The sequence below is a fragment of the Lithobates pipiens genome, unplaced genomic scaffold (assembly GCF_037356315.1).
Source record: "Lithobates pipiens isolate NorthernLeopardFrog02 unplaced genomic scaffold, aLitPip1_a1.2 Scaffold_19, whole genome shotgun sequence".
In the NCBI taxonomy this organism is placed as follows: Eukaryota; Metazoa; Chordata; class Amphibia; order Anura; family Ranidae; genus Lithobates; species Lithobates pipiens.
This window is the reverse complement of record NW_027507764.1, coordinates 105,856,334-105,873,069: the sequence shown is the minus strand read 5'-3', so window position 1 is coordinate 105,873,069 and position 16,736 is coordinate 105,856,334. Positions and strand designations below refer to the sequence as shown.

The 16,736-nt window shown below is 41.3% G+C and overlaps 1 protein-coding gene across 3 annotated transcripts in view; it reads right to left on the bottom strand.

Annotated features, from left to right (window-relative positions):
- Positions 1-16,736, bottom strand: part of ESYT2 (extended synaptotagmin 2) — a 209,245-nt gene that overhangs the window by 66,882 nt on the left and 125,627 nt on the right. For all 3 annotated transcript variants that reach the window (XM_077491138.1, XM_077491139.1, XM_077491140.1), the window contains exon 7: positions 7,544-7,599. In XM_077491138.1, the coding sequence (XP_077347264.1) occupies positions 7,544-7,599 (56 nt within the window). The remainder of the gene's footprint in view (positions 1-7,543; positions 7,600-16,736) is intronic.

Below are 16,736 nucleotides of genomic sequence, written 5' to 3'. Positions count from 1 at the left end.
ACAGAGCATGGAAATGCCAGAGTTTTAGTAAAAAAGAAACTGCTAAATACCTTTTCTCATCAGCAGTATATAGCAGTCTTGTCACTTCTATCAGTGTCTGGTTAAAGCTTGTAGGAGGAGTTTTCATTCTACTCTGAATATCCTGGAAGGCTGCAGCACCCCTGACTCCCTGTGTGGACAGTGCTGATTGGCCCTGTGCTGATCACATGAACTCTCCCACTTTCCTCAGATGCCTGCGGCCCTACGGACCTACTGGGACAGCCATGTGTACTGTGGACAGCCATGTGTACTGAGGCAGCTAGGAAATGTATTGGTAAAATGTAAACATTGAACACGTACTTTAGAAAGACTCTGTCCCCAGACCATGGATTTTAACAAAAAATTTGCCATAAGATTATATGTGCATGCAACATATTTTATGTATAGTTTTTTCTTTTGAACTTTGCCCAGATAACACGTAAAGAAGTGTGTTAAAGGAGGGGCAGAGGAGCTGGGCCAGCACAATCAAAAATGGAGAAGGATATGACAGGGAGGGAGAAAAGGAGCTGTGTTAGCATGTTCACAGACAACTTGCATGTGAATACTAGTTAGAATATTAGAATAATAGATTTTTCTGTACTTTTATCTACAATTTTTTAATCTGGTGACCAGGTCTCTTTATGGAATGGATGTATTTATTACGGTTCGACTGATGTTGTTTTTTCAGGGCTGATACTGATTTTTTGACTGCCTTTAAAGAGGAGCTGCACCTAAAAAAAAAATATTAAAAGCCAGCAGCTACTAATATTGCAGCTGCTGACTTTTAATAAAATCACACTTACCTGTCCCAGGTTCCAGCGATGTCGGCGGCAGATGACGAGCGAACGCTCGTCTCGCTGCTGCCACCGCCGCCATCCTCTGTCAGGGAATCGGGAAGTGAAGCATGACGGCTTCACTGCCCGGTTCCCTACTGCGCATGCGCGAGTCGCGCTGCGCGTCTCTTATGGTCCCCCGCTGTGTCTCTGGGAACTGTTTGTTTCCCAGAACACAACGGAGGGGGGGCGGGGCATCTGCGGCGGTCTGGCCGGAAGTGTGTGCAGTTACCTGGATTATCCAGGTAACTGCACCCCCCTCCCCCCTGAAAGGTGCCGATTGTGGCACCGGAGGGGGGGAGGGATCAGAATAGCGGAACTTCCCCTTTAGGGTGAAGAACCGCTTTAAGGCTGATAGGCGCCGATATTCTGTTAATTTAAAGTTTTTATTTTTACACTGTCCTTTAATTTTATTTTTTTTATAACTTTTATTGCTTTTACAAGGAATGTAAACAACTCTTGTGACCATAATAGGCAGCGACAGGTACTCTTTTATGGAGGGATCTGGGGTCTATAAGACCCCAAATCCCTCCACTGCACTTAAAAGTATTCAAAACGCCAAGATGTGTTTTTGAATACTTTCTATTTTTTTTAAACTGGCGTTGTTAGGGTGTCAGTAATGCGGAAGTGATGTCATGACATTGTTTCCAGGTTACTAGATCCGAGACACGAACAAAGCAAATGGGCTTTGTTTGGGTCTTTGGCCAGCCGGCAGACATGCCAGCTGGTCGCTCGGGTCTCCTGGTGGGATGGGAGACCCGGACGGAGTGCTGCTTGCGATAACAGCTGAGAGGTTTCTTAGCCACATTGGTTGTTATTCCAATAAAGCCAACCATCCGCACTAAAGAATGGTACTGGGGTGATGTATGCAGCTGCATGCAACACCCCAGTACAACCACTTGAAGCAATATCAGTACTATAGGTACGTTTGTTACCAATTCTTCCAAAAAAGTGAATATAGGCCGCCGATAATCGGCTGACCCCTAGTATTTATGAATACAGAGCTGCATTAACCGTTTCTTCTATATCTGCTTGGAGTCCAGGTTTAGAGAATAAATCACTTTCTGAAATAAAAATGAAAGATGCCTGCTAGCCCTTGATTTTGCTACAATCAAAGAAAAAAAAAAAAACAGACCCTGAGATATACAATGCATGCCCTGCAAGATTTTTTCTTTTTTGCCTATGAAGAGGGCTGGGGCAAGGATATATGTTTAATTTTAAAGAAACTGTGCTTAACCTTGTGCATTAGATGAAAAAATGCCTTTTGACAACCATGAAAACTACAGCAATGTCCCCACTGAAGTGTACAAGCACCATTGATATTCCCCAAAATTCACAGTACTGTTCATGTTTTTAGTAGGAAGACAGTGTGGGCACTGCTTATTCATAACCGGTGTAATATGTAACCTATCCACTAGGTGGAAGTAGAGTTCTTAAACGAGATTGTAAATAAGACATGCTCACCTACGGCGAAATGTCACTAAGTATTGAGACTAGAGAGGCTATTTACTGAAAAGTGTCATTATTTATTAATACAGCAGATGTCACCCTTGATGTTATTTTCACCTGTATTCTGGTCTCCAAATACATTATTAACTATAGAGTGTGTTAAAACTGATGTGGTCTCTGACACTTTTTGACTCATTTCTATTTCACGTGAAAAGCTTTACTAAGAATTCGAATGTACTAGGAAAAAAAAAATATATACAAGCAACTGTAAAATCTTGCTTCACTAAGAGCCAAACAATATACCTTAAATTGTATACAATATGTAAAGCCTAAACTTTTCTCTTTTTTTATGTTTGGATCGTAAGTCCTAAGCCCTCTGTCAGGTTTTGTGACCATTTGTATCCCTCCTGGGACAGGTCACCCTCTCTATTTGTCCAGATGACCAGTATGTCCGAGACAGAAAGTAAGCAGATCGACACAGAACATGGGATATCATCCATGGGGGACACCTGTACAGGCGTCAATTATCTAAGGGTCTTTTCAGACGAGCGGCATCCATTCCAATGATCAGGGGATCAATAAACCTGCTGCTGCATCAGAGCAGAATGGAAGTCACTTTGTTTTTTACATCAGTTTCCATTCAGGTTTTTCTTGCATCTTGTAATGGGCCCAGTGCCGGATTTATAAGGGGACAAAAGGAGCAACTGACGCGGGCACCCCCTGCAAGAGGGGGGCCCCAGACTTCCTTTATAAAACAGAAAGTAATTATAAAATGAGTTTCAGCATTTAAAAAATTGACAAAGTGTGTGTGGGTGTCAGGATACAGAACAGTTAAAGGATAAGTTAAAACGGAGGTCCGCCGGCCATTCTGACACTTTGCTAAACACTATATAACACCCACTTGTTTGGTGTATTAATTCCCCCGGTGTCCGTTTTCGATTAGAAAATGAACTTATAAAATCTTATGATGCTGGTTCCATCTTGATTGTGGGCATGTGAAGCTCACAAGCATTGATTTCTGGGATGCGATGAATACCGAGATCCCAGCATTCACCGCTCCTTCTCGAGCATGCTCTGTGTTTATTCGTTAAAGAATCGAGGTTGCGATTCTACCCCCCTCCCGATCTTAACACAGCATTTCCTCGATTTAGTGCAGAGAGTTCTCTGCTCACTTCTGACAGCTGTCATAAAAAAACAAAAAAACAGGCAGCCTGCAAAGTTTATCACAACATCACTTAGGTGGACATAAAGAGAAACATTGTAACATTTGGTTCTTTCAGATCAAAGGAATGAACTTATGTCTGTAGATAAGGGCAGTTCACCACTTAAAAAGTCTAAATCTTTTTTTTTTTTTTTTTACACTTGTTGCTTACAAGTTAAAATCAGTATTTTTTGCTAGAAAATGACTTAGAACCCACACACATTATATACCTTTTTAGCAGAGACCCTAAAAGATAAAACTGCAGTTGTTGCAATATTTTATGTCACACTGTATTTGCGCAGGTCTTTCAAAACACAACATTTTTGGAAAAAAATTCCTTTAACCACTTCCAGTCAGAACACCGTCATTATACGTCGGTATTCTGAAGAGGAATATCATTCCCCAGTATCCTCCTCTTCAGCGGACGGTCCGCTTCAAGATAAAAGTGGTCTCTGCGGTGGATTCACTGCGAGACCACTTTTATCGGTGGCAGGAGAGGCATCTTCTGCTGCGCTCCAGTGCCCTCCACCATTTACCAAAGCCGTCGGCAGCGGCAGAGGCGATCAGATCCTTTCCCTAGCCTGACATGGAGATGAGGGGAAGATAGCCCCCACCCGCCTCCATATCATTGCAGGGCGGAAGCGACGTCAAAACGTCACAGCCGCCCATAGCTCTTAAAGGGCCATTTAAAAAAAAAAAAAGATTTTAAACAATAAAAAAAATTATTTTCAGACTAGAAAACGCGTAAACGCGATTAGTTAGGTTAGAATACATTTATGTTGTTTGCTCAGTCCTCAGTGAGAAAAATATGGCACAAATGTCTTCATCGGAGCCCAACATTATTTTTTTAGAACAAATGCAGTTTATCATTTGTTATTTTGTTTTATTTGTCATATATTTAAATTTTGATGTTGAGGGGCCCTGAAACTTGAAGTGCTTTGGGCCCCCCAAGATCTAAACCCAGCACTGAAACCCATAAAAGATCTATGGGCAGATGCGTGTAAACAGACGTGCATCTGTTCACATCTTTCTACCTTCGATCGGCTAAATTTAGGTCAAAATGTGAGTGAAAAATGTGTAGCGCTGAAAGCATACAAGCCCTAGAAATGAGTCTAGGGAAAAGTCACATCAATGTTCAAATGAACAACAGAAAATGTGCCGCAGTGCGTCTTCATCTCAACCATCCAAGGAGATCATAATCTGCAATCTCTGGTTGCATCCTTGCCGGCATGACTCACCACCGCTGGTGTGTGGGTCCACAACTCATGGTAAGATCACCTACCCCTCCCCTCGGTGGTGGAAGCACAGTCATGGGTGCCGTCAGATTCGGAATATTTGAATATCATCTTCTGCAAGTTTTTGGGATATATTAACATCTCTCACTCTACGAAAGATTCCCCTTGTGGATTGTTCCCTGAAAACCCATTCGTTTGGACTCATCACTTCATCACAATTTTGTTGTTCATTTGAACCTTGATGAGTATATACATGCACTATAGATATTACCGTATATGCCTGCATTCAGTTGAGTCATGGTTATAGTAATATCCTATCTACGATGTTTGGTTCAGATTTGTATTTTATTTTACACAATCATAGAGGGGTAGGTGCACTTTTCCCTGCGTTCATTTCTAGGGCTTATATGCTTTTAGCGCTACACATTTTTCACTCACATTTTGCATACAGTCTTATTGTTGTGTTAGCGGCTTATCAACACATTGGTGTCGCAGTAATTTATTCACATTTATATTTATGTCAGAAATCCGTCTGTGGTAGGTGGATGTAAACAAATGTACTGCCATTTATATCCACCTATCCATAGACGTACACGGAGCTTCCGTTCAGATCAGCAAAAAAATAAACTGACAAATCAGAACGCTTGTCTGGAAAGAGCCGAAGATTTTGCTTTACTTTGCGGAGATTATTACCCAATTAAGTGTCTGTCTAACAAAGCTGACCTCCTTCTGAAAAAACAAGCTGATAAATTAATCTATACTGCGCTGTGAGGGAAACTTTGATTAAGCCGCCAACACAGCTCTAGACAAAAAGCATAAAAATTCTAAAAGGGAAAATGTGTGTAGCGCTATACCAAAGTGCTATACTATAACTATACACACATGCATACACATATATATATATATATATATATATATATATATACACGCACACACACACATACCCACTATATATTTATCTCCAAAATATATAGACTTGGATCTGATTCATATATACTATATGAACCAAAATATAGTGATCAGAACAATGTTCAGTGAGGAAATATAATCAATAACCACATATTTTCCCTCTTTGAAAAAACAAGCTGCCTGGTCATTTTTCTGACCCTCTGGATTCAATACTTTTTGAGTCACTGACCCAAAGTATATATGTGAAGCAGGAAAGTCGGAAAAATTTCTTACCTGCATACTTGATCTCAAATTACTTAGACTAGATTATCACAAAATGTAGCCTCCATGTTTTCCCTAAATAATGGTTGCATTTTCTTCATTTACTGATCTTTATGTTGCTAAGACACCATAACATTGGAAAAAGCCGTGTGCAGTAATCCATAGCAAACAATTATCTTTCACTATTTTGGCTGCTATAAACTGATGAAAAGGTGATGGAATCTGGCTGATAGGAATTACTGAACATACATATGATTTATATGCGCTAAACTGCCTCATTAACCCTATTAATGCTGGATTTCAGCTCACTTCTTACACTGCAGGCGACAGCAAATATTTTCCTTGCACATTCTGGAGACTTTATGCCTCCCTTCTATGTTCTTGTGTTTAATCACTTCAAAACGGGACATTTTTATCCCCTTGTGAGCTTTTCACACTTTGAATGCCAATTACTTTCAATCATGCAACACTACATCCAAATGAAATTTTTATCATTTTTTTTTTTTTTTTTAATACAGATAATGCTCTATCTTCATGGTATTTATTCAATGCTGGGTTTTTTAATTGTTATATAAATAGGAAAAAATAAAATAAAAATGTTTTTCTTATAATTTTGCAAATAAATCATCTTTCTTCATACATTTAGGCCAAAACATATTATGCTACATTTCTTTGGTAAAAATAAACTAAATCAGTGCATATTATTTACTCTGTGTAAAAGTTAGAGAGTCTACAAACTATAGAATATGCATTTGAAAATTGATCAATCCTGTTGTAATATCTTGAGGCCCTAAAATGCCATGACTGTACAAATACTTCCAAAATAACCCCTTTTTGGAAAGTAGACCCTCAGTGTGTTTAGGAAGATGCATGGTGAGTTTGTTTTGAAGTTGCAGTTTTTTTGTTACAATGTTTTTGAAAATGAGGAATATATATATATATATATATATATATATACATATATACATACACACACACACATTTTTTTTTTTTTTTACATACTGTCACAAGAGCAGTACAGCAACACCATATGACTGGTGTAGCAGTGATCAGGGACACTGACTAGTAACAGTATATAAGAAAAAAACAAAAAAAAATTATACTTTTTTTTTTCAATATTTAACCTTTTTTTTTCTTTCATTTTACATACTGTCACCAGAGCAGTACAATATCACCAAAGTGTACTGCTCTGGGAGAGGTGAACAGGATTTTTATCTTTTTTTCACTATCATTGCTTATTACAGCGATGATCACTGTATGTATAAGCAATTGTTTTTACTTGTGAAGGCATCATTCATGTGCCATTGTGTACTACTGTGATTGGTCCTGTACTATGTGATCACTGTGACCAATCACAATAGTCTACAATGGCTATGAATGACAGAATCATTGTGTAAAACCGACCAGTACCAGGGCCATACACAGCGACCTGGTAAAATGTAAATATGTCCCACCGTGTCCAGTAGACACAGTGGGTAGCAGATTGTGCTATTGTACAGCCCCTAGGGCACACACGAGGTACGTAACTGGGGGGATGTCATATGACGTATTATTATTACAATAGGGCGGGAGGTGGTTAAGGCCAATAAAAAAAGATTTTAGGTGGGGGATGAAAAAACACTTAAGTTTGCACTTACTTCAATCCAGGAATGTCCAAAAGATTAGTTAGTCCTGTCCAGTTGATGTCCAGGAGCTGAAAAGACAAATAGATACTCAAAATTCTCTGCAGACTAAACAGCAATGGACTTCACTTAAAAATAAATTGTCACTTGCCCATTCAGGGTAAAATAACAGTGCCTACCAATAGCCTATGACAACAGCATGGTATACCCATGAACATTGTAGGGGTCCATCCTGGATAAGTACATTGTTGGCGCTTACCTGGGTAGGTGATGTTACTGCCCAACACCCCCAGTTTTTTTTAGCTTGGCAACTGGCTCTGTAGGTCAGAGCACTGGCACAAGATGAAGGTCACCCATTGTTACCCCATTCCTGAAAATCATGCTCTGTTAGAACCACTGACCAAAGGTGCTGAGGGAACATGGATGGGCACGCAGTGTTTTCCCTAGAAATCTTTTTTTAGGTGGGTGGGATGAAAGAGTGTCTGAGCGTTGGAAGTGGAAAGCTGAGAAATGGAAAACCTCAGCATATCTTTATGAAGACCATAGGTTAAGTAAATAATACCCTTTTTTTGCACTCAAGCACAGTTTAACTCTAACATCAAAAAACAAAAATGTACATAGATGGAACATTAAAGTGGAAGTAAACTTCCATCTCTGACATTTACCTACAGGCAAGCCTATAATAAGGCTTACCCATAGGTAGTGTAAATATCTCCTAAACATGCAAAGTTTAGGAGATATTTACTGTATATGCAGGCAGTGACATCACTGGTAGAAACCCAAAAAAGTGCAGCGTTAATAAACAATTTCAAAATGAACTAAAATTAAATAATGATTTTGTGATGTCCACAGAAAAAGAAGAGATCAAACATGTGAATGAGTCAAAGTCCATAGATGGATTGTCATGGCATCATATAGAAATTTTTTTTTTTTTTAAAGCCTGTGGTGTGTAAAACACGCCCAAAAACTTCCACCCGGTGCCAAAAAAAGTGCACACACATCAAGAGTGAACACAAAAACGTGCAACGGGTGTCCTACTGTCCTCCACTAGGAAGGACCTTACCCTGATCCCCCGGGGCGTTAGGCTCCAGACGGGGACTGAGGTACCATACATGGCCCATCTGGCCGAAACCAGGCGACCGCCTTTCTCCAGAAGGTCTGCCGAAACAGACCCACCCAGGTACTAGGGTAGAGGCTCCCCCCGAAGGGAGACCCCCAAAGAGAGGGCAAACCAAGCCAGAAGGCCTATGTCCACCCTCCCACAAGACTTTCAGGGTTGGCCCAAGGACCGACATCCTACTCGCCAAACATGCAGAGACAACATAAAACGTGACACGCAACACACATAAAAATAAATAAATAACATGGGGAAGGGATAGTGAAGAAGGAGAGTGAAAAAGTGGCCATTGTGAATACAATGACCAGGCCCTCCGGCCAGGAATCAAAAATTCCTCTGGTCCTAGCCAAAAGGCTCGGCCCTAGAGGCAGGTGTGAAAAGATGTGTTATGGTGATGTGACCAAGGTGCCAAACATCAGAGTGATTAAATCACAGTGAAAGTAAGGCACCCCTGAACTGCCACTTCAGGGGCAAATACCCCAGGCTTTTCAACAAAAGCATCCCCGACCCCCCAGCCCAGACCACAGCAGCCCCCACCCCAGCCAGAAAGGCATGGAGATTCAGGAGCTTAGCAAGAGCCCTTTGCCATCAGGCCTCACCCTCGCTCCCATCACTCCTACCTAATTATATTAGTGAAGAACTGGCCGTTCCCCCGGTGGGAGAAAGGGGAACCAACGTTCCCTCCCGAAAAACTGGCCGGAGCTAAAGCTACCCCAATCCAGGCCAGAAGGCCAGGGTCCCCTCCCCTGGCACCAACCAGTGGTTCTCCATCCTCATCCGAAGGCTTCCCTTTCGGCTACGAACCGCTCCAGGTTACCTTCACACCAGTAGGTTTTGCATAGCAACCGCCACCCCTGCTCCACCTCGCCATAGAACAGGGATGGAAGCAAGCGCCACCTCCTGGTAACTGATAAGAACAGATACTACACTTGATCTTAGCCAAAAGGTCGAGAAGCATCATATAGAAAAGTTGCAAGTAGATAATCCACCATCAATTGGATGAAGGCTTACCGGAGGGCTTGGACTCAAACGGGGCATATGCCTGATGAGTCAACAGAGCTTGTGGTGAAGTACACCAAGAAATATGGGCATCCGTGTAGACGACCTCTGGCTGGGATTAAGTCTATTCCTATGGTCTTGCCGATAGTGCTCCAGGTTGGTAACCCACAGAATGGTAAACAAGGAGCAAGACATTATGTTTGCAATAGACATTTTCAACTGTTTGGTTCACTGTGTAATTTTTCTGCATATCAAGCAGTCACTATAATTATAATTATTGATTCAGCAATATCACATTTATGTCATTAGGAGTTATAATAACCTGGTTAGCATTAACCAGGTGCATTGTATAGTAGCACTTTGTTGAGTTCACAGGTATTTCTCTTATCTATATTTTTCACTTATCAGCGCTGCACTTATTTTTTACACTTTACTCACAATTTGTTTATTGTTGTGCTGACACCATTACTTTGGGGCATCAGTACAGTATTATTCTTTTTATCCCATGTGGATGAAGGTGCTCTGGTCAGATGAGACCAAAACTCAACTTTTTGGCATAAAAGCAAAATGCTATGTGTGGCAGAAAACTAACACTGCACATCACCCTGAACAGACCATCCCCACCGTGAAACATGGTGGTGGCAGCATCATGTTGTGGGGATACTTTTCTTCAGCAGGGACAGAGAAGCTGGTCAGGGTTATTGGAAGTTAGATGGAGCCAAAAACAGGGCAATCTTAGAAGAAACATATTAGAAGACTGGGATGGAGGTTCACCTTCCAGCAGGACAACGACCATAGACATAAAGCCAAACCTACAATGGAATAGTTTAGATCAAAGCATATTCATGTGTTAGAATGACCCAGTCAAAGTCCAGATCTAAATCCAATTAAGAATCTGTGGCAAGACTTGAAAATTGCTGTTCACAGATGCTCTCCGTCCAAACTGACAGAGCTTGAGCTATTTTTCAAAGAAGAATGGGCAAAAAATTCACTCTCTAGATGTGCAAAGCTGGTAGAGACCTCCCCAAAAAGACTTGTAGCTGTAATTGCAGCAAAAGGTGGTTCTACAAAGTATTGACTCAGGGGGGCCGAATACAAATGCACGCCACACTTTTCATATATTTGTAAAAAAAAAATTGAAAACCATTTATTATTTTCTGTCCACTTCACAATTAGTGCCACTTTGTGTTGGTCTATCACATAAAATCCCAATAAAATACATTTAGGTTTTTGGTTGTAACATGACAAAATGTGGAAAATTTCAAGGGGTATGAATACTTTTTCAATGCACTTTAAACTCATCGGCTACTTTATTAGGTATACCTATTCTATTGCTTGGTAATAAAAATTGCTAATCAGCCAATCACATGGCAGCAACTCACATTTAAGAAAGGGGATTTAAGCGACTTTGAACGTGACATGGTTGTTGGTGCCAGACTGGCTGGTCTGAGTATTTCAAAAACTGCTGATCTACTGGGATTTTCATGCACAACCATCTCTGGGGTTTACAGAGAATGGTCCGAAAAAGAGAAAATATCCAGTGAGTGACAGTTGTATGGAAAAAAATGTCTTGTTGATGTCAGAGGAGAGTGGGCAGACTGTTTTGAGATGATAGAAAGGCAACTGTAACTCAAATAACCACTTGATACAACCAAGGTATGCAGAATACCATCTCTGAATGCACAACACATCAAACCTTGAAACCAATGGGCTACAGCAGCAGAAGTCCACACCGGGTGCCACTGCAGTTAGCTAAGAACAGAAAACTGAGGCTAAAACTCACACAGGCTCACCAAAATTGTACAATAGAAGATTGGAAAAACATTGCTTGGTCTGATTTCAGCTTAGACATTCAGATGGTAGAGTCAGAATTTGGCATAAACATGAAAGCATGGATCCATCCTGCCTTATATCAATGGTTCAGGTTTGGTGGTGGTGGTGTAATGGTGTGGGGGATATGTTCTTGGCACACTTTTGGCCCCTTAGTACCATTTGAGTATCATTTAAACACCACGGCCTACCTGAATATTGTTGCTGACCATGTCCATCCCTTTATGATTACAGTGTACCCATCTTCTGATGACAACTTCCAGCAGGATAATGCACCATGTCACAAAGCTCAAATCATCTCAAACTGGTTTCTTGAACATGACAATGAGTTCACTGTACTCCAAAGACCTCCACAGTCACCAGATCTCAATACAATAGAGCACCTTTGGGATGTGGTGGAATGGAAAAGTTGCATCATGAATGTGCAACTGACAAATCTGCAGCAACTGTGTGATGCCATCATGTCACTATGAACCAAAATCTCTGAGGAATGTTTCCAACACCTTGTTGAATCTATGCCATGAAGAATTAAGGCAGTTCTGAAGGCAAAAGGGGGTCCAATCTGGTACTAGCAAGGTGTACCTAATAAAGTGGGCGGTGAGTGTAGATTTTTCCTGTGCTTTTTGTTACATTTTCATGGTACTTAGGGGTTCAAGTAACCAAGTACTGCATTACTGAGATATATAGACAACAGTTTTAGTATATAAACTGCCAGCATAAAATCTCTTTAACCCTTCCCACCCACACCAGAGCTCCTTTAAATAGTTCTGTACACCTAGGGGCGGGAAGAATAATTGATCTCGTTGGCTACCAAACTTTAGTCTAGACCCAGAGCGGTCTTTGTGCTAAGTGTGCGCAGCAAGCATGCTCTTCGCACAAATATCAGCCGCCCAGTGACACATATGTGTGGTGTTTGGGCATTAAAGCCCACCCTTTTGCTACTGCACATATTGGCTGGACAGTCGTAAAAAGTTAAATATACAAAACATGTTTTAGTACAATAAAAAAATAAAAATAAAAAAATGACAAGATTGACACATTGGGGCTGCCTTTGCCAGATGCAAATTGTCTGTCTAGTACACGGATTGGCTGGGTTCAGTAGGTTTGAGTCACTAACCTGAAACATACAGTATATACATATTTAAAGCCCGGCAACCTTATATGCATTCTTGTTCCAGATAAAGGACAAAGTATTGCACGAGTAACCATGAGGGAAAGCATGACTGTCAGCATTTGTAGAATGGGAAGTAGCAAGCCTATCAAGTCTTACTGTCTCTATTAGGAAAGGTTTCATTCAACTAAAAGGAGAGATCTAAACAGATCAATAACAGACGAGAGTTTCTAATAAAAGATTAAACACTAATTAGTCTCTAAACCAAATCCCCTGAAAACAACATATTTAACCCCGGAAGGTTTTACCCCCTTAATGACCAGACAATTTTTTGCGATACAGTATCGCGTCGCTTTAACTGACAATTGCGTGGCCATGCGATGTTGCACCCAAATAAAATTGATGTCCATTTTCTCCCCATAGAGCTTTCTTTTGGTGGTGTTTGATCACCTCTGCGGTTTTTATTTTTTGTGCTATAAACAAAAAAAGATTTACAGTTTTGAAAAATAATATATTTTTTTTTTTACATATCCCAAACAAAAATGTGAAAAACTAATTTATTCATCAGTTTAGGCCAATATGTATTCTGCTACATATTTTTGGTAAAAAAAATCCCAATAAACGTATATTGATTGGTTTGCGCAAAAGTTATTGCGTCTAAAAAATAGGGGATCGATTTAGGGACTTTTTATTTTTTTTATTGTTTTTACTAGCGGCAAACTGCAATTTTTAGCGGGATTGTGACATTGTGGTGGACATATCTTTTTGGTGACCAATGCTCTAAAAAGGCACTGATCACTGTATAAATGACGCTGGCAGGAAAGGGATTAACACTAGGGGGTGACCAAAGGGTTAAGTGTTCCCCAGGGAGGTGTTTCTAACTTTGGGGGGAGGGGACTAACAGGGAGTAGAGAAAGAGATCACTGTTTCTGATCACTAGGAACAGCTGATCTCTCTCTCTCTCCTCCCCTGTCAGAACAGGGATTTACCTTGTTTACATAGGCAGATCCCAGTTCTACCTCTGTGAGAAACGATCATGCCCACACAATCGCATGCACGGACTGACGTACGGGTATATCAGTTCACACTGCTGAGCCACCTTGCCGCGGTATATCTGCAGTGGGTGATCGGTAATTATATATTGCAGCTTAATGGTCCTGAGAGCTCAGGTCCAAGCCACTGTACTGACAATCCAATGTTAGTACAACAATTTCTCCTGTTGTTCTAATGTGTTCTGACAGGGGCACAGCCCCACACCAAAACACTCCGGTGAGTGTTCTCAGCTGTCGGCTGAGATAGCTGACCAGGAGCCAGTTGGGAGACCTTTTTCGTTCATGACCCTTCGACTGTGCCATACACACGGGCCGCATGTTGGCTGGTTTCTATTGGACTGGCCGATGCCACCCAACATTCTGCCCCTGTGGACTAGGCTTTAGAGCACACTTTCAGGAAGAACACAAAATACCAGTTTACCTTGCCGAGTCCTCGTCACTTCCTGAGAACTGAAAAGAAAGCACAAAGCTCCTGATCTCTCTTGTGTAAACGACTAGTCCCATCAATCCACCATGTAATGAAGAAGGGGAGGAGAAGGGAGTTGGGACTTTATATGAGGCAATGAGTTGGTAGGTTCATCTGCCTCCATCCCTGGTAACGTATTAAAAAGGAGAAAATGTCCCACAACCTTTTCTCCTTTTAATGTAATGAAGAACAAAAGGAAGAAATGCTTGAAATCCAGCATGTGTGATAATCATGGCTCCTTCTAGAGATACAGTGGAGAAATCAATATGCCAAGGGGTGGGAAGTGTGTTATTTGCAGGCTTATGAGGTGGGCTTAGAAAGGCTTTAGGGCTGGTTTACCCACATTTGTAAATGCAGCGTGAATGCAAAAAACATTCACACTTCAATGAGCCAAGTTTACACCACTGTGGTGCTTTCCTGTGCATTTTAAATTTTTTTGCATATGGTGCATGTTTCGCATGTATACATGCCGGAACGCACAAAGCATGTAAATGCAATTAAACAAATTAAGACCTAAAAATGTACTGGAAACAAAATTACAAAAGCATGTAAACTTGCATGCAGAACTGCACAGTGAACACAGGGATTGTGGAGTTAAACCCTTTTTTGCACTGAACGTGCTTTGAGGTTATTGAAGGACATGTTGAGTTTTTTTCAGACCTTAAGGCCCCTTTCCCATGATAAGCCCGCTCGGATCCGCCTGTCCGTTTTTCAGGCAGATTCCGAGTGGGTCATCCATTGACTACTATTTGCAGGCGGATGTCAGCGGAGATGTGTCTGCCATCCGATCAAGACAGACGTGTGACGATACGTCAGCCATCTGTCTTGGCGGACCGGATGAGATCTGATAAAAATGCACATGCTGTCCGTTTTCGGTCCGATCTCCCCATAGAGATCAGCGGGGCTCTGAAAGGTCCTTCCCCACTCAGTGAGCAGAGACGGACCTGTCATCTGCCGGCTCAGCAGAGATCAACGGAGCAATATCCCGCTGAGCGGATCTGCCCCGTGTGAAAGGGGCTCAACACATCATCATGGCTGAAACAAAGCTTCGATTGGTTAATGTTTGGTTCCTATAACATGCTGGGGAGGAATAACTATAGAGGACCTATTGTTTTTTTCATTCTTCCACATGTGTACAACAGTAAGAGCTTTCTTTCACAGAAAACATTTTTTGTAAGTTGTGTTTAGTTTATGGGACAATAATTTGCAGCAAAATGAAACATTCAGAAATCCCCCAAATACTGGAAGACTATTTATTTCATCAGGAAGTAGAAGTCAATCCTTTCTTAGAAATGAAAAACAAACTAGTAATGATGTAGAACAAGCTCCGATCATAATGCCCTTTTATGAGACTTAAGTCCTACAAGATACTTTCGATGTGTCAGCACACATCCTAATCTTTCATATGCCAACTCATTCATGTAATAAGAAACATCTGTGGTCACTAGTATCAGAGAAGTCACATCCGTCCTACCAACAAGACCAGCACGCGACTATCACTGATAACGCTCCTGTAAGTTTGTGTACAGCATGCTGTGGCCTGAAACCCTTTCATGGCACACCGCCACCCTGACTAACTGTCATGTTTTCCTGTTGATAAATCTTCAAAGGGCTGGCAGTCTACATATACAGTTTTAGACTTTACACCAAGCTAGAAGTGTACTATAATACATGATATTTCGGGGGGCACAGACTGAGGTCGTGTTGAGGATCCCCTCACATTAATATATGAGCTAGAAGGCTAACATTTCTAAATGCTAAAATGGGAGAGAGCCAAGCTAACTAGTTCAATCGGTATCCATTCAGCTAGGGCCTTTGCACTTACACATAAGACTGTACAATGAGATTCTAATGTGTATGGTCTGCTTTATGGGCTTACTTATAAAGCAGCAAACAATGGGTTCTCTAATCATTTGCCCAGTACCTTTTCCTTGTAGGTTGGCTGAAGTTACATTGACTAGACATTTGCAGCCCAGTTGCCGATGGTGAATTGGCGGCGTATCATGTGTGTGCAATGCATGTGGTGGAGGATGAGGTTCAATTTGCACTCGCTTGCCCACATTGGGGATACATACCTAGCCCTAACTGTGCTGGATACCATGGAACTGTCCCCAAAATCCTGGCCTCCCATGGAACCAGGACATGTCCCCACCGCTGAGTTCCTTAAAGGGATCAAGACTCATTTCTATAATTCTCCATGTACAGGTTATCTACAACAGGAGATGCTGGTGATTCCATAGCACAGCCATTATGAAATGGGTAGTGTTGAGATAACGGTCCAGAAGCAAACATATTTTGGTCTGGCTTAAAGTAGAACTATAGGCAAAACTTTTTATTTAATTTTGGCTTGAGTAAGGAAGGGTTATAGCCCCTGTCAGATCTGTGCCCAACTGTGGAGATTTAATTTCACTTCCTGTCCCATAGCCAAAATAGAAAGTGAGAGGAAATCGCTGCAAATTAAGGAGATTCCTTGGGGACCTCCAGGTCACCATAACTAGTGTTCCCATTTGAAGATTTCCGCTCTATTACTTTTCAGGGGACAACCCAAAATTTGGGATTTTCATTTACTTTCACTTTCGATGATAAACAGGACAAATAGGGAGGGTGAACCTACCCAACGGGGGCATGGAAAG